Source organism: Neodiprion pinetum, chromosome 4 (assembly GCF_021155775.2).
Source record: "Neodiprion pinetum isolate iyNeoPine1 chromosome 4, iyNeoPine1.2, whole genome shotgun sequence".
Taxonomy (NCBI): domain Eukaryota; kingdom Metazoa; phylum Arthropoda; class Insecta; order Hymenoptera; family Diprionidae; genus Neodiprion; species Neodiprion pinetum.
Window position 1 is genome coordinate 1,696,753 of NC_060235.2, and position 19,027 is coordinate 1,715,779.

At 40.0% G+C, this 19,027-nt stretch overlaps 2 protein-coding genes across 2 annotated transcripts in view; one reads left to right on the forward strand and one right to left on the reverse strand.

Moving 5' to 3' along the window:
- Nucleotides 1-6,577, reverse strand: part of LOC124217229 (neprilysin-1) — a 51,062-nt gene extending 44,485 nt beyond the window's left edge. The window contains exons 1-3 of the mRNA XM_069134997.1: nt 6,564-6,577; nt 5,122-5,524; nt 1,016-1,241 (exon numbers count right to left, since the gene is read on the reverse strand). Of these exons, the coding sequence (XP_068991098.1) occupies nt 1,016-1,241; nt 5,122-5,524; nt 6,564-6,577 (643 nt within the window). The remainder of the gene's footprint in view (nt 1-1,015; nt 1,242-5,121; nt 5,525-6,563) is intronic.
- Nucleotides 6,578-15,939: 9,362 nt separating this feature from the next.
- The window catches only part of LOC124217898 (CDAN1-interacting nuclease 1), a 49,681-nt gene continuing 46,593 nt past the window's right edge, over nt 15,940-19,027 (forward strand). Inside the window, exon 1 of the mRNA XM_046624061.2 lies at nt 15,940-16,011. The gene's annotated coding sequence lies outside the window, so the exon portion shown is untranslated. The remainder of the gene's footprint in view (nt 16,012-19,027) is intronic.

Sequence of the window (19,027 nt, forward strand, 5' to 3'; positions counted from 1 at the left end):
AAACAGTGGCGCCTAGTCGCGCAGAAGTACGATGCTGACTTTTCCTCCCCCTCATCGTCCAATAATTTTTGTCATTCTGCCAGCCAACCAGCATCCCCTGTTTCGAATAAATCCCCACCGTTTCTCCCCCTTGCTTCTTGGAATTATTACAGTATCCAAACATCACCGAGCAGCGGAATCTCTCCACACGCGTACGTGCAACGTCTATATATGTATACATGTATGTATATACGTATGTATATACGTATATGTATACATATATGTAACGTACACATATGTTTAGATTATATCGTTTACATAGGTATTCTCATCCACTCGAAGCCGGAAAAGATCACGAGAAATGCAGTACGACGTCTACATATGTATGCATGCGTGGATATATACGTAACGGAAAAACATCCGCTCGCCAAACTTTTTCCCTGTATATCCTATCCTGTCCTATTATTCAATTTCTACGACGCATTCACTGCGGGGATAATGTTTTTTTAATGCACCTGCAGACGACCGCGGTGTCTGGTAATAAATTAATACACCGCGGGTGGTTGAAAAACGTTTAAAAGGGCCCGATTGCGACGATCGCTGATCGTGAGATAAAAATAATCGAACGCGACTCGATTGAATGGGTGAAAATTAATCGATTGGTCGTTTACTTTGTACTTTTTTTTTCTTTTTTTTACCAAAATTTCGTAAATTTCGGTATGTAGTCTTAAAGAAGGGTTAAAAAAATAATCTTCAAGACGTCCTCTTCTTTACATTTTCATATTTACACCTTTCGGTAATATGTATATATATATATATCTAAGATTTAGTTTGTTGTATCGGTATTTCATATTTTTCTTTTTCTTTTTTGCTATATTCTACAGAATTTTATTACGGGAATAGAATAAAACGCAGTTCCATAAATCGATGAATACATGTTAAAAAATTTTACGAAAAGCGTCGATCCTCGAAGAAAATTGTTACACGTATAGAGGTAGGGTGAAAAATCCTAGGCAAAAAAATATCCAAGACTCACCTTTGATTTGGTTGTCGACGTGGGACTGGAGGGTGTTGAAGCTGGCCATGGTCTGGCGGTTGTCCCGATTATTTCTGCTAAACCCGCCGCATGCAAACTGGTAAAAATCACGACAGGGATCGACGCCCCTCTTCACGGATGCCAGCATGCGTTTGGAGGCCTCCTCGCAAGCGCTCGACTCGCAGACTCCCTCCTGACCCTCCCGATCCCTCAGGCAAACCTCGTCCTTGTGTGGAATTTCAAAAAAGTATATTACCAGGGTCTGCGACACGAGTAAAATTAACAGAATCAAGATCAAACAAATATTACAATAAATAAAAGGGAAACTGAACGCGAGAAACTCGCAAATTAAATTTACCAACTCTCATTTTACCGGCGACAGGAGTTCCCTCCCTTTGTCCACCCTCTCTCTCTCTCTCTCTCTCTCTCTCGACAACAACAACAACAACGACTATAATTCGAGCGTCATCTCGCCGTTACAGGGGAGATCGATCACTCCGCAAAAGCTCACCGTAGCCGCCTACGCGGAGCTTTAGATACATACACGATACATATGCGGAGTTTACGTGCGTACGTATATAAATACGTAAGGGTGTATTTGCAAGCTGTGTGTATGAGAAGTTTTTCGAGGTGGGTGAGTGAAAGTATCAGAATGGAATAGCGCGTTTAGCTTACGGTGTAAATGGTTTGTTACAAGAGAGTATGTAAGGTAACGTAAACCAGAGAGACTTGTATTTTTCAAACCCCGTTTTGTTTTTTGCATCGTACGTAACCTTAGTCTAGAACGTTTCAATCGTTGAGCTTTTTGAGTACCTACAAGGTATACGGAAAAAGCTTCGAGCCATGTTTTTTTGGGCTTTTTCTTCTATTCAGTTGCGTTTTTAAACCGGAATTGAAAAAGTGAACCTCGAATTACACGGGTCTGCGGTAGAGACAACTGCACAGGTTCTTTTTAAACCGTTTATTGTAAATTTTTAATCGAAACTGGGAAAGATACTCAAAAAGTTACTGAGAAGTATCAAAGAGAAGAAGAAAAGGTTTCACAGAATGTTGAGCACATTTTATAAACAAATGGTTTGTACAATTTTACATGAAATATTTTTTGGTTCGTTGTAATAGAGCGGTGGTTTTTTTATGCAAACCACCTTTTATCTTGCAAGAATACCGCACGCGACGTAGGGAAATGGATGTAATTTTTGGATTTCAGTAAACTCGAAAACATAATATTTACCAAAAACACTCCAAGCAGCCGAAAAAAAGAAATTATGTTTTTTTGCAGACCTGTGTCATTCGCAGAATTCGAAAATATTGTTCCGGATTATCCGACGGGCGATTATTTTCCTCATTTTCCTCGCATTCTCGCGTTTTACTTCACCCAGATCGCAACATTTCCGTCGATGAATGGAAAGCTCGACACGCGGAGCCCTGACCTAAAGAAAAGTTGACATTTGCCTCGAAACCTTAGCTCGGAATAGGGCTTCAACCCACTCGCAGACCTCGCGCCTAGGTGGATAAAAATAAAGAAGAGAAAAAAATAAAAAAAAAAGAAGAAGGAAACGGCGAGAAGAGAAGCAAACGAGGGTGAAAGAGGGGAGGGAAAAAAAAAAATTCGCAATACGTCGCTTGCGGTGAACGAGAAATTGTAACGTACAAAGAATTTTCTCACCCCGCAACTTGTCACCTGAATTTTTTTTTTTTTTACTTTTATTTTGTTCTTTTTTTCTAACGTTTGAAATTATTCTTGATTCCATGCGCCAGCTGCCGGCCTAACGAGCTTTCATTTTTCATCCCTTTTTTGCAGCTTTCCGTTTACCATTCTTATTATTGTTACTTTTATCATTATTCTTCCAAGCCCTGAAAATCTCCCGTATCGTACGTAAAGTGTAAATGTCAATTACAAGATCTATGCGGCTTCGTGTGTTTTTTTTTTTTTTTTTTAATTAAACAATAACACCGATATCGCTCATTGAAAATTTCCGATACTCGACATAATATTTCTGGTTTACTGAGGAGATGAAAGTTTCATCGAAATAGTTTTAATACTGAGATAGATATGACGGAGATATTTGTACAGACGCTGTTATTTTACAATTATCCAAATGATAGTCCGATAAAGTTTTCAAAGCTAATAAATTCAACCTCGTTATATAATAAATTGCGCAAAGATGAAGAAAAAAAAAAAGAAGAAAAGAAAAGTTATAATAATTTTACATGTTCTTTATCAAGATTATCCGAATGAGGAGCAAGAAGCAAAAGAAAAAAAAAAAAAACGCTATCGACGTATTGGCAGAAACGTTGCCAATTCGTTTCTTTTTCTTTTCCCTTCTTTTTTTTCTTTCATCACTATCTTCCCCTAATTTTTTACTGCCCCGCAATTCTTCTGGCAAAAATGAAATTGGCGAGGGAAAGAATGAGAGCAAGAATAAAAATAATAAAAATCGGGTGAAATAAGAATGAGACAATAAAATTGGCGAGGAGTACGAACGGGATGGTGAAGAGAGACGGATAGAATTCGTGTGGAATTTATCCATCTCAGAATCGCATCGGGTGTTTAACGGACCCTCGGAACTTCCGTTTTCAATGTTTTGGTTTATGTTCGAAGGCGGGGAAATTTTCGCGCGCACAGTAAGACGGCACGAGCAAGGGAAGGAGGGCTGTTTCGTTAACCAAAATCGCCAGTTATTTCCTCGGGCAAGTTTTCAGCTTAACACCGATCGTATAATACCTACGTAGATCCATCTGTGTATGTTGTGTGTACGATAAACGGTGAGGAAATGACCGGCGGGTGTTCGGATCTGCATTTACGGCTTGTTCACTTCGGTTTATACCGCCTCTTTTGCCGGATGACCGCGCGTTAGATCCACCCTTAATACCCGACATCAAATAATTCGATTCGACAACTTTTCCGATTATATAGTTACGATTATGTTCATCCGCGCGGATATCAAACGCCGATCCCATAATCGTCTTCACTCGTTTCCGCCCGATGAATAAAATATTTTTCAATCATCCCACTCGGCGTGGTTTGTTCGAAACGTTTTGTTACAGAGGTGAAAAAAGAGAGAGAGGAGAATAAAAGCGAGGGTGAAAAGAGTAGAAGAGTTGTGCGGATGGATAAAAAACATTGCGTTTTTCTTTGTCTCATATATTCATAGAGGTTTACAGTCTACCAAGTTCAAATATCTGTGAAAAGATTAGTCGAAATACAAAAATCAACTAACGTCAGAATTTTACATTTCGAGTTTTTTATACTTCAGCCAAAAAAAAACTGTTATATTGCATAGTTTGTTTAAAAAAAAAAAAAAATTTCATTTCAATATCAACATATTTTTTCCTAATTCTATTGATTTTCAAAATCTAAGAAATCAGCGACAATCGATTTTGTCAGCAAAGTCGAGTCAATAATTTATACCATCACCAAGGAAAAAGAAAAAAAAAACATAAAGAAAGAGAAACATTACCAAAGTATGGTACTTAAAAAGAAACATAACTATAGTCATTAGACTGACATTTCTTTTCTCTCCGATTGCTCGTTACGCTCAACGGTATATATTTCAGTTTCTGAATGCAACAAGAAACGCAAAAAAAATAAAATTGACTCGAGGTTCAAAGTCAAACACGTTTCGAGAATTGAGAATAAAAAAAAAAAACAAAACACAAGATGTTTCATTCAATTAAATCACCATTAAGTAACGAACAAACAAAACAGATTGCAAAATCTATTCAATAACATTTCCAGGTTCTTCATGACCCAAAAAAAAGGCAGTTCTTTCATAAAATTTTCATCGGCCTAATCAGCGAGTGTTCCAATTACTTTAAAAACTTTATTACACCCGCATTAAATTGAAATTGTCACATATTTTTCTCTTCGTCTCATTGAAAAGCAAACAATTTATCGTAACGTCAAGGATGAATTTCAACTTTCGAATACCGATATAAAAAAAAAAAAACACGGCATTTATAGATATTTACAGGTATTTTGACTTACGTCAACGACGAGATGAAATCAAATTCCTCCCTCCCTCCCCGTAATTGGGCATGAAAAAAACGGGAATGATAAAAAAAAAAAAAAAAAAGACAGAAAAGAAATCCAATTCCTCCCTCACCTGCGGGCTGCATTCCCTGGGTTGTTCCGCCTCGGGCAAAGTCGTGATGAGGAAGAGCACGGGGCTGGTGACGAGCAGGCTTGTGACGAGCAGCATGGCGAGGGTGAGCAGGGCCTTGTGGACGGCCTTGCTGCGGCGCAGCCAGTAGCAGGGAACGCAGCAGACCCACGTGCCAGGCTGAGCGGGCCGCTCGACGTGGACCATCGCCTCTTCGGGTCCGGGCCCGTCGTCGCCCCCCACCGCCGGTGGCCCGGTGAGGGCCTGATGGGCCTGGGCATGGGGCCCCGCCGCGGCGCCGGGAGCGCACAGCGTCCGGGGACTCAGCGGCAGCCTGACGCTCGCCTCCCCCCTGCGGCCCCTTCCACCCCCACCACGGGCAGCTGCACGGCCGCCCGTGTACCCCCTGTTCAACGTACACAGAGCCACATTTGCGGGGGCTGACCAAACTGGCGCCAAACTTTCGTTCTTTTCAATCCACCCGCGGCCTCCGCCAACCCCGGACACTGGATTTTACACACGCCGCCCCCGCCGCCCCCTTGCCGCAACCGCACATACACACGATCGTTCGAGTCAATCAAAAACAAAAAAAGCGGCTATACTGTAACCAAGTTTGAAAAATTTACTACATACAGGGGTTCGAAGTTATTAACATGCGTATTGTGTATAATATGCGAATGAATTGAGAAAAAAAAAAAAAAAAACGAATACAGGGAAAATTCACCCCTATTTTTTATTTTGTTTTTTTTCTATTCTTGTTTATCTGTCGATTGTCGTTTGTACCTGATTATAGTCACTATAATATTCCTGCAGCAGTATTATTATTTGAAATTGTGTGATATACATATATATATATTATATGCGAGTTTTGCTACGTATCTAAAAATGATGTCTGAAACTACCATATTCTATCTTCTAATTGAATTGTTGTTTTTTTTTCCATCTTTCAGATTTTACCCGGAGGTTCGGGTGAGCCCGTATCGCGGAGGAAAGGACACGCGGACTGAGGGACCGTTCCTTGGAGCGCGGCGTCGCGACGCCCGCGAACTCGAGCCACCCCTCCGACCAACCCCCGAACCCCCTCGGCTGGCGACGCAGCCGCTTTCGATGGTGCGGGAGAACCGAGAGCGGGAGAGCGATGCCGCTGCGTTCGGGGCGCAGGTTTGCCTCTCCTCCTCCACCCCTTATCGCCCTCATCCCCTGACAATGAGACGACCGCCGAGTCTTCCCTGCCTCTCCGGGCTGCCGCCTAGACCTGGTTAGACTCCGCCGCTGGGACTGGAACGATTCGGTCTGCTACTCGTCTTCGGCTCTGAAGGCTCCCGCCGTCCGCTTCCAGTTAACCGTAAACAAACGGTAATTGAGCTGTTTATAATCACCCTCGATCGCCTTATAACGGATGGCTCACTGCCGCCTGCCCTGGAGGATTAATCCATTATACAAACCGGTAGCTTCTCATGTCCGCTCCATTTTTACTCTGGGAAATTACTTTTCACCCTTTTCACTCACTCTCTCTCTCTCCCTCTCGGTTTGAAAAAACAATCAGCAGAAGATGGAATAGATTGGTTTTTTTCAACAACAGTTGCAGTATCACGTTCCAATGGATTCAGATTTTTCACACTATCGGATGCTATTTCAAAAATTACTGCAGGTTTGGTAAATTCCGAAGATGAATAAATCAACGTGTTCTAATGATATTACCGTCTTCACACCTTCACTGAAATGCACCAAGTTTGCTGAAATGATGTAAAATGTTTTAATCAATGTTTTAAGAATTATACAATTATCAAATTTTAGGAAAATATACACAATGAATGAATGGACAATGCCAAAAGCTGGAAAAAACACAAACATATACATTAAAAATTTGTCAGTTACATAGCGAAACCGAATCATCGATTATGAGGCAAAGCCAATTGATCAATCAGTCACCAATTCGAAAATCCCTCATCAAAAACATAGAAAATGACGAGTCAATGATCGATTGCGAAGCGATCAACAAGAGACATCAACAACAATCGTGTATACAAGCCGACGACGCTGATGTACCACCAGTAAAAAAGCACTCTGACGATCGTCAAAGTGATCGTTGATGGCGATCGTGTCGAATTTCCCTACCGGTATTGTCTTTTTGCCCTTCTTCTTCGCGTTCCTCTCGTCCTTGCTCGATGACCCAGCTTCAGGACTCTGTCCACCCGAGAACTTTCCAGGCGCATCACCAAAACACGGTTAACAGGCAACGAACCTCTTTACGACCACTTCGACGAACGTGCAGAGTGCGTTTTATAACGGTTATAAAAACGTCGTAAACTCGTCAACAATATCAAAGCACCATTGTTGAATTCTCCACGGAGTTGCCTCTGCAGGTGTTGAAGACAACCTTTATCCTCATTCTTCCTTCTGGGGTGACGTCAGAAACGGGTAGTTAGTCGACTGGCCATATCTTCGGTATCAGTAATGGTCTCCCTGATGTCACTGTTACTCAACAATGACCGTTGATTCGTGTCTCATCTTGAACGGTTTACCTTACCAATTAATCATACTTACCGTGGACCAGCAATTAAACAATTAGTTGCACTGGTTTAGTTTCGAACATGAACAATATTGAACATATTTCACGAAATACGGAGAAAAAGTAGAGTTTTGAATGAGACTGGAGCATGTATAAAGGGACGTCTCAAGACACCTCAAACTGCTTGGGAATGAGTGAGTATATAAATAGAAAGCATTTGAGGAAAGTTGTTTCGAATCGCAGTGTATACGTATAAATATACCTAGCCAATTTATTTTCCGAGCTACTATGATCGCAGTAGCTGGAGTAGTTTAGTTACTTTTATCGTTCAAAGTTTCTATTTACCTCTTGTTTCTTCCCTCACCTTTTTTCTTCTCTTTTGCTCGACGTCCCTTCTCCTAATCGATATATACGAGCTCGTTATACAGTTTTCGTCTTTGTAACGAGTTGTTGAGCCCTCGAAATATCCCCTGCAAAGAGAGAGAGAAAGAAAAAAATATAGAAATACGGAGAGCGAGAGAGAGCGAGAAAAAGAGTGAGTGAGGTATACGTGGTACAGTCAAGAAGAAAGAACGTTAATTAAAATTGCGAGAAGAAAACGGGCCCTGGCTCTTGTATTCCTTCACGCCAAACTTTTAATCTGGCACGAGGAGTTATTTATGGAGTATAAGCATTAACCAGAATTATACAGAGTCGAGTCGTGCTCTTATCGCACTCCTTATTTTTTTGTTTCATTTTGTTTTTTCGCACAAAATCTTATACGTAACACGTACCCTATTCGTGTTGCCCCGTTTTCATCGCTGCACGTTACGTAAAACACAGAAATCGGATTTAAAAGGGGAACCAAATCATAACGCAAGATTCTTGAATTTTCAATATGGGGTGAGTGAAGAGAAGGGATTTTTTTCGTCGATATTATAAGAGGTCGCTTTCTTTTCTCCGTCGATAATACACTTCTCGCAAAAATTAAGGGAACAACGAAATTTTCGAAATTTTTTGGTGATTTTCAACAGGCTGTATTTCAGTGAAAAATGGTCGTACAAAAAATAAAAAAAAACAGCTTTTGAAGCTTGAAGACTCTAGTTTTTGAATTTTTTGGTTTAAAATTTTTCGAAGCACTATTAGCCATGCAATCCTTGGATAAAGCACGAAGAAAAAATTTTCAAAATTTTTTACGTTTTTTCTTTCGCTCTACGGGCATGGAAAAATTTTTCCGAGCTGAACCAATGCATAGGTCCCATAGCCTGTTTATTCAGCTTCAAGATGCTTTTTTTTAAACCTCGATACGACCATTTGTCTTCGAGATATCGAATTTTGAATGCCAAAGCATCCTTTTTCACTCAACTGCTGATATCTCTGGAACTACTGGTCGCACAGCGAACCGAAGGGCAGTTTCTTTTTCTGCAGAAAATTTCCTACAAAAATCTGTCAAGGTTGATGTCAAAAAAAATTTTTTTCCACCTGTAGCGTTAACGTGAAAAAAGAGCAAAAAAATGCCATTTTGCCTTTTTTTGGATAATTGACTGTATCTTCGTCAATATTGGGGGGAAAGCTTAGGTTAGAAGAAAATTTTACAGCCTAATGTACCCCAAAGGTCCCCCCAAATCGGTAGATCGATCGGTTCAGCGGTTTTCCTGGACCGATTGATTGAAATTTTGACAAAATTAAGAGAACAAGGTTCCTTAAGAAACAAAAACCTTGTTCCCTTGATTTTTTTGAAATTTTAATCAATCGGTCCAGGAAAACCGCTCAACCGATCAATCTACCGATTTAGGGGGACCTTTGGGGTACATTAGGCTGCAAAATTTTCTTCTAACCTAAGCTTTCCCCCCAATATTGACGAAGATACAGTCGATTATCCAAAAATTCTTTAAGAACCAAAAACCTTGTTCCCTTAATTTTTTCAAAATTTCAATCAATCGGTCCAGGAAAACCGCTGAACCGATCGATCTACCGATTTAGGGGGACCTTTGGGGTACATTAGGCTGTAAAATTTTCTTCTAACCTAAGCTTTCCCCCCAATATTGACGAAGATACAGTCAATTATCCAAAAAAAGGCAAAATGGCATTTTTTTGCTCTTTTTTCACGTTAACGCTACAGGTGGAAAAAAAATTTTTTTGACATTAACCTTGACAGATTTTTGTAGGAAATTTTCTGCAGAAAAAGAAACTGCCCTTCGGCTCGCTGTGCGACCAGTAGTTCCAGAGATATCGGCAGTTGAGTGAAAAAAGATCCTTTGGCATTCAAAATTCGATATCTCGAAAACAAATGGTCGTATCGAGGTTTAAAAAAAAGCATCTTGAAGCTGAATAAACAGGCTATGCGACCTATGCATTGGTTCAGCTCGGAAAAATTTTTCCATGCCCGTAGAGCGAAAGAAAAAACGTAAAAAATTTTGAAAATTTTTTCTTCGTGCTTTATCCAAGGATTGCATGGCTAATAGTGCTTCGAAAAATTTTTAACCAAAAAATTCAAAAACTAGAGTCTTCAAGCTTCAAAAGCTTTGTTTTTTCATTTCTTGCACGACCATTTTTCACTGAAATACAGCCTGTTGAAAATCACCAAAAAATTGCGAAAATTTTGTTGTTCCCTTAATTTTTGCGAGAAGTATATATCGGCACATAAGGCAGTTCCTGCATACAGATCCCCTTACCGACACCTTACCGACATTTTTGGCAGCTTCACACCTCAGATACAAACCCTTTTTTTCGGGTGAAGGTTATCCTCACTCTGATCGATACCCAGAATCGTTTGCGTCTGAGCTGTGAAGCGGGTGAAAATGTAGGTAAGGTATCGGTATCGGGATCTATACTCAGAAACGACCTTATATGCCTAATGTCGATGCTCAAAGAATCGAATCGCCCGTAGGGATAGATTATTATCACATAATCCCGTAATAATCGACACGTAAACATAGACGTTCTCTCGATGTTTACTTTATAATATCACGATAAAACAGTATAACTGATAATCGAGAAAAAGGTGATAATAAGAGATAATATCCGGTTTGCCTAGCGTGCCGAACGTATGATATATAATGCCAATAAAACATGCATACAAAAGATAAAAAGATAAATTTGTTTGCGCAATTTATCCTGCAGATGCAGCAACGTGTCACACATCACGGATTGTAGGACAATATCGAGAGGAGGTGGTGGAAGGGTGAGCGGTATCTGGTCACGTAACCGTGTCCACCCCTGAAAGCCGTGTACGTGTTACATTCGAGGCTGATTGAGTGTGACGTCGGTGCCTGAAAAGGCTTCAAACAAATGTCGTCTCTGATCGTGCGGATCGTTGTCCCAAGTAGTAAAACAAGGCGACGCGAGGGGGAGGTTTTAAGCCTTAAATAACTTAGCAAAGTAGGGGGTGGAGTAGGTCGAGGGTAGGTATTACAGAAGGGGTATGTGTGTACATAGAGTACATGCATACGTCACTGGTAAACGCGTGCAGGCGACCGTGTCACGGCTCAAGTAAATTAATCGTTATCACCCGCTTTGGCAAACCCGGATTCGACCCGCCTCTCAAGGGTCGCACCTATTACCCACCTGCATGATTAACGGGGGGTGGGATATGAAAATGGGAAAGACCAAAAAGGCGACGGGACGAAATCCCGAAAGACAAATTACGAGAAAAGACCGTAAGTACGAAACGTTGTCTTGTAGAGAAAGAAATGTAGAAAACGCAAAACTGTACAAATAAATTTATACCGAAATTATTTTTTTGAGAATGGGTAAGATTACGAAGGGCACAATGTTGAATTGCGAAAAAATCGAACAGTCTAAGAGTTGACTTTTCAAATGTCAGATACGTGCCTTTTTCGATAATTTATGAATCCGAATTCATCAATGGCGACTGACCAAAGACTCGAAAGGTCGAAATCCCAAAACCCACTAAGGACAGAATGGACAAAATACCGAAAGGTTGCAACAGTTGCAGCTGATAGATGGCGATAAGTTGCGGAGTGACACGAGGGCGCTGACTTGAATGTGGAAGATGATTCAATGTAACAATGTCTTGAAGAAATTGAACGTACGAGGAAAAAAGATGCACTCTTCAAATGTTATCAAAAATATTTTGCCTATTCCTTTGCGTTCCTTTTGTCTTTTATGACAAGGACGATTGTCTACTACAATGAGATAATCTTGATAAAACCAGCATCGAGTTGACGAATTTCACAAATTCCGAATTCTCAGAAGATTCGGTATTTCGGCCTTTCGGTATCTCGTCCTTTCGGGATTCTGATCCTTCCGCATTTTGCGGATCGAAATTTTGCTCCTTCTGAACTTTGATTCTCGAGGAATAATTTTTTTGGTTTCTTGGCTGTCCGAAGTATCAGCCGATCTCAATTTTTAATTTCGGAACTTTCATTTTTCTACATCTTCACATTCTGTGCTATATTCATTCGGGAAAGACAGACTGTACTAAATATTTTTTAGATAAAAGAGGTTTTGGTTAAATGAACTTTCGGGAAAACAGTTATTCTACTAGGTGATTTATCGAAAATCCCGAATATGTTACACTGATTATTTGTAATTTTTAAATTCGTATCTCGAAAATTTCGGGTCTTCGACCAGTCGATTTTATGGTCATTCCGGATTCTGACCCCCAGCCCGTATGCACCAGATCAAAGTGATATAAAAACAATTTTGTTTTTCCTCACGCACTCCATAACTTGCATAACATTTTGTCAGTTGTTATATGAAGCACTAAAAATTGGCCAAATTCAACGAAATTCACGTTACACCCGTAACACGAAATTCATTCACTTCAAAACTATTAATCTTTCGCAAAAATTTCAAAGGATCTGCATAAAATGAAATTTTAAAACTTGACGATGAAACGAAATAGAGATGTAGACATAATAAAATAACTGTATTACATAGGAGAATTTTTTCTCACGAAACGTTCAAACTCTTCAATTCATTGCGAGACCCTATTTTTAAGAACGTGTATAATTAATGTACAGGTGCGTGAATTTTGGGTTCAAAATAATCTACCGCATTACCTGATAACTAAAAAACAAGTGTGATATATAAGCGCACACCGCCGTAATTTGAAAGAGAGTTAAAAAAAAATATATATACACACACACACACATATATATATATATGCATATAAAAGAAAAAGGGGGGAACGGAAAGAGCGATATATATAATGTAAACGAAGATAAAGTTGGCCGTCGTCAAAAAATCACCCAATTCCCGGCGTCCCGTGGGCAGTTTAGAATTACCCTCGGTCAGATATCGTTATCGGTAACACGAACCCCTTGCGAGTCCTATATCGGAGGGCCAAAGCTACACCCCCACCCTCTTCCATATTCGGATAACGAGAATCCCGAGCCCCAGCTGCCGCGTCGCGACGAATACAGGATGGTGGTGGGGGGGGGGAGCGGGAGGAAATTAGAACCCCTCCGAATACCGGATTTCGGGTTGACCCCGCGAATTGAAACAAGTTACGAAGGCGCAGTGTGAGGGGTGTAAACGGATTACAGAGAAAGTGGGTACCTACGCTGTACATGCATCATGATCCGTTCATTTTTTCATTCTTTCGTAAATTTGATCGATCGAGATTACACAGGTCGACAAATTGAGATAGATAAATTTTGATTCTATATGTGGGGTAATAGCCAAAAGCTTTATTTGTTTATTTGTTACTTGTAAAGTTTGTTTTTGTCTTTTTTGACGCTGATAAATAAGTCGTGAAGTTTTTTGGTTCATAGCTAACATGAGTGCTGATTCGGAAGAAAAAAGAAAACGTTTTAACCAAGATGCGATGGACTTTGTCGCACGGTGGGAGATTAGGTTTGGGGTTTCATACGAGAAAGTTCGTACAAAGATAGAAGAAGTACGAAAAATATTAATTTTTAAACTTTGTTTAACAATTCTTTTACATTTTTAGTTTATTATTGATTATTATTTTTGAATAAAAGTGATTTAAATGTAAAAGTGAGGTTTGTTTATTTGTCATTTACAATAAATGTTTGAGAAAATAAATATTTTTTCTTAAAATCCGGAATATCGTTCCGCTTTCGACAAAAACAAACTTTATCTAATAAAACTAGTTTTCCATTTATTGGTTGTGTAGAAAAAATTAAAATTTGTCGTCCATAACCCAGACTCAAAATGCGTGTTGAACGGTGTTGTCAGCGAGAAAATTTCGGCGTGACTAGTGATTATATAGCATAATGTTGTTGCTCGGAACGGCAGTTTCTTCAGATTCATGATTAATCGAAGAAAAAGCTCAGCTCAGAGCTTTTCCGAAGCTGCTGGACTGCACATGGTTGCGAATAATCGGCTCTGCTGCAGGTTGGCCGTGACAACGATTTACCATATATCTCAGACACCATTGACGAGGCTTAGACACGCGATGACGTAAGGTCATTCGATAGGCAATAATCTGGTTAGTCACTCACCGGCTAGATACTCCGACTAAGGAAGTTGTACAACGAAGCTCGTGCGATTTTCCCCGACCAGCTGCTGTTGTTACGCCAAAGGCACCGAAGCGAAGACTGCGTAGGTACAGGATAAAGTAAACAAACTCGAAGAAGCTGAAAGAAAAAAATGTATATCTTAGTTTTTTCATAAATTAATGATTCTTCCCTCAAACGTAACAAAGCGAAGAAAACGACGATGCTTTCTTCTTGTTCAAGGATAACGATATGATGAAGAAAAAAATAATAAAATACCTGTATGAAAATTGCCTCGATCGTCGATACATGATCAATGTCCTCGAAATAATCCGTGAAAAACTTTTCCACTTTCAAAGAAAGACGGAAAGAGGGCAAGAAAATAAAAAAAATAAAAAAATACAAAATCGGAGAACGTTAGGGTAATTAATTTTCCCCGTTTCATTTTTATTTCTTTTATTTTATTTCCAATACTTGTTTTCTTAAATTCGACCGGTTTTTTTTTCCCTCTCTCTTAATCGCAAAACTTTTTCAAAGCCTCCGGAACGACGCGGGGGTTCGAATTTCGAAAAGAAAAGCGATCAATCACGGGTGTAAAATTAAAGATTCCACGGAGGCCGGTCCTTTTTCACGGTGCCTACGTACACATGCAAGAGCGGGTTGTCCGGATGGGGATGAAAAAGAATTTATAGGTTTGCTCGGGGGCCGGTCCTCGAGAAAAGGACGCGGCGTGTCGAGCGTCTGAAGCAAAAGCCGGCTAATTAACAAAGTTATCAAAGGTCCTTCCCCCCCCCCCCCCCTTCGCAACCCCGCTGCTCAAGAGAAAACTATAATAATGCCTACCTACCCTCGACGTCTGCAGGCCAACCCCCTGATTCCGGGGTTGAAACCCTTCGAATCCTGGCTCAAGCCCCGGGCTCACCGCGAAATCCATTCTCAGCCTCCTTCGGGACTTTTGACAGCCTTGCTTCCCGGTTAATGGATCTACGTATACGTATAACTGCGTCACAAAGCGATAATTCCGATGTTGTTGTTAGTACCCGCTAATTAGTCCCGTTTATTTCCGCCAACAATTCGCCAAGTTGAAACCCCTTCACTTATCGTTCCGTACCGCCGATTCACACTCGACGATTTCGAAAGGAAAGTCGAGTTGAAGCAAATGAATATAACATTTTTTTCTGACTAGGCTAAACGGGCGATAATCTGGTGATAAAACTGCTACGAGTCGATCTCTAATTACGTCTCACTACACGCTCCAGAACGTTCGACGTGTCGATGTGAAGTGAGCTGCAGATTTACTCGCAAACGCGTCGTAATTGGATTCGAATTTCGACCGAAAGATGACGTGTCTGTTTCGAATCGAAGCTGTAATTGTACCGTACACATTCAGGAGATTACCAAGAGCTACGATCACTCAGTGTTTACAACACGCGGATAGCTGACGTCGTTAGAATTTGCGAAAACGATTATCGGTTACCTGAAATCAGCAGTTTCTATCAATTTCCATCAGTCGTTGGTCCACGAACGCAGCGACGCTCTTCCGATGCAGCGAATCTTCCTGCAGTGGAATCTGTGGTTACGAAGAGATGTTTGTTTCCATCGTAGAGCGAAGTTTCGACCGGCAAACGCCGATCCGTACACAGGGTTGCTTCAACGCCGTCGAATCTCTTTCCTCCCCCCTTCTTTTCGACTCGCGACCGCCATCTTGTCAAACAATCGCAACCGGCTCCCCCCCCCCCACCCGCCCGTCGAACGCTTCGAAAACAAACGACGCGATCCGAGTCACGTGACGCGTTCGACGTTGTTTACCACGGCCTACAGCTTCCGGTCAACGTGTTTTGTTTCTCGAGTGTACGCGACGTGTGCTCTGCAGTGATTTGCACCGTTCTTTGCAGCGAGTGAATTCATTCCGAGTGACATCTAACTTCACGCCAGTGATCTGCATTCCTGCCATCGAGGATCCTGTGATTTCTGGTGAGTAATATTTTGACGAAATTTTGTAGCCAACTACTGTGGTCCGCTTTTCTTTGCGTCTACACGGAAAGTCGAATGTACGTTCGTAGAACGTGTGGTTTGGTTTTTACTTTGAAGCACGTGGTAGGCAAGTCGAAGACCAGGTTGAAGTTCGTAACGTTATCGTAACACGATATCGGGATAATATAACCACTATTTTCTTACTTTTAGAATAATTTTCAATGCAACAAGATTGCAAAATGTGAGTATGTTTTCTTTTATTACGGCTTACTGAATTTCATCAACTGTTCCAAAATCGCGAAATAACGGTTTTTTACTCAGTACGAATCGTTAGTACATCCAACATGATAATCGAAGGAAGATTGAAGTTGCAGTTTCAGACAATACAGTCATTTACGAACTTTGAGATTGTGAAAGAAATAAAAGCAAATGTTCATTGCTTGATTAACGTTGCTGACTTTAGTGAGTTTAAATCAAGCGAGAACCAGATCTTTACAGTCGCTGTTGACTCGGCCCGAGAGAGTGGAAAAATCGCGTTGTACGAACAAGGCGTGCGGAGTTTGAGCCGAGTAGTTGCGTAAGTGGATTTTCTAGAGTAAACTCCGGGTGTTTTTGCTGGGCGATGAATCTCGATTATCCCGTCCGCGCTTATCTTCTCCCTTTTTTCTTACACCCTGGCCGGTTGACTGTAGCTGGCAGAGTGTGGGTGAATTTTGAAACCGAGGGAGGGGACGAAAAAGAAGCAAAGGTGGCTAGAAAGAAGGATGTCGACGTTGTTCGGATCGAACTCCGGACCCTTGACCTCGCTAATTGCGTTTCTTATTCGACGATTCGTTTCTCGTCGAGTGTGTTTCGCTTCGAAGTAATATAAAACTGAAATCTGCACTGATTTCACTAATTTCACATTTCCAATGTTGTTATACGTTAATGAACGAGCTTTCCGACCATGTTTACAATACATTCACCCTCAACTCGACGAACTTTACAACGGCTAATTAATTTTTCACCCTCTGAACTCTCGAGCTTTGAACTCGGGTTCAAATTGCCCGATTTTAAGCTCGAATTGACTTTTAGATAGTTAAACAATTAATTCGGCTCGGATTCTTAACTCTTTGAACTGCTGGAGGAATGGAAATGGGCTTGAAAATTTTGCGCAATTCGATTTCGATGAATCGCGAATCAAAATTCTTCCTCGCTGGTATCGGTTTTTATAAACAAGGGGTTAATCGTAAATCCGGTGTAGAGTTTTCCTTTGACTCTTTGAAATTTTCTTTTGAAAAAATCCTTTGAAATCCCATGAAGTCTTCTGAAATCATCTGAAATCTCTAGAAATCTTTTTAAATCTCTGAAATTTTCCTTTGACATCTCATAAAGTCTCTTGTAATCTTCTGAAATCATCCGAAAACATCCGAAGTCCGTTGAAATCTTTTGAAATCGTTTAAAATCCTTTGAAATTGATTGAACCTTCGGGTCTAAACGAGCTTAATTCTATCGATCTAAAATGGTTTACGGATGCATCACATTTCGAGATACTCAGCGTGGTAGGGAATTGCATTTCCGGTGATTTGCGGCGTGTTTGGGAGTTACCAGTTTCGCCAAGCCGCTCAACCGTAAGCAATCCAAACTTTGCTAAGCCTTGAAGCTGTTTGTTGGCCCCGAGTAACCGAAATCGCTCCGATTTGCCTCCGTGTCGACAAATGTTGCGCGTGTTACCCGAAGCTTTGGAACGTGCGGGATAAAATTTTCTCCGTCTTGAGGGTGATCTGAATTTTCGCATCAATTATCGGATACAACCCAAAATTCACGAGTGCGGTGAGAGTTCAACGAGTCGCGATCTTTTCCTGCTTTGACACGTATTTTATGCAACGGATTTAAAAAAAAAAAAAACAAATTTTTATAACAGCGCCGACGCGGAATAATTGAAAAATAATTTCAATTCAAAATACAATTTCTTCTTTTTTCTATCACATGTACATAAATTTTTCTTTTTATACACTTTTGTTGATTCATCCAAGGCAAACTTTGCTCCTAAATTACACAGTAATAACGATAATTTTATCGTCGCGTACCCATTACTCACATTTACCTACAGACTATTATAAACTCGCACGATGTTAAGTATACCTATACTTTATCGAGCGAAGGCGAGGATGTGAAGTGATAAATTATACTATGATAATGTTCATAACAGGATGAGAATAAATTCCCCCGTTACTAATTACTGGCTCTACTATGTTTTCTTCTTTCTGTTTTATTAAGTTTTAAGTTTATCATTTTTCTAAAACTTCGTCAATTTTTTCACTCCGAGGTCAAACAATTGAACAAAACTTTTAAAAAGAAAAAGTGATTAATGCGCGTCAATACAATATTACACAATTTACCTACCTGTAAAAATCTTGAGTTGAAGTGAAAAAGAGCAACAACAAATTTTCGCATTATTTCACACAAGGAAAATATCGAAAATCGTTAATAATATAATGTATATCACGTATAAAAAGTTAATAATATATATGTATAATAATACTTCGGAACTTGCGAAAAATTTTCACCGACCCAGCGATTACGGTAGTAAAAAATGATGATTCTGTATTTAGTTTGAATCGTCTAATTCCGTGAAAAATTACTGAAAGGGTTTTGGTACGAAATTTGTTTCTTTTTTTTCCTTTTTAGTATCTTAAATACATGATTTTTACTATAGTCAATTAGATTTTGAAGGGCCTTGACAAAACGAAACTCTTTCTTCTTTCTCGCCCGTATTTTGCTGTTACAATGTTCTATTAGATTATTATACTGTATTATAACATTCATTTTGCAATATATCTGCACAAATCATTTGAATCAACTTAATAATAAATATGATTTTAAATATGTAGCGTACAATGAATACAACATGTAATACATAACAAATAAATCTTATCATTTTCATCGTTCAACAACTCTAACTCTTCCATTCATTGCAAAAAGAAGAGATAATTTATCATGCTTTTCATTTCCCATATATTTTTACTTTTTCTTC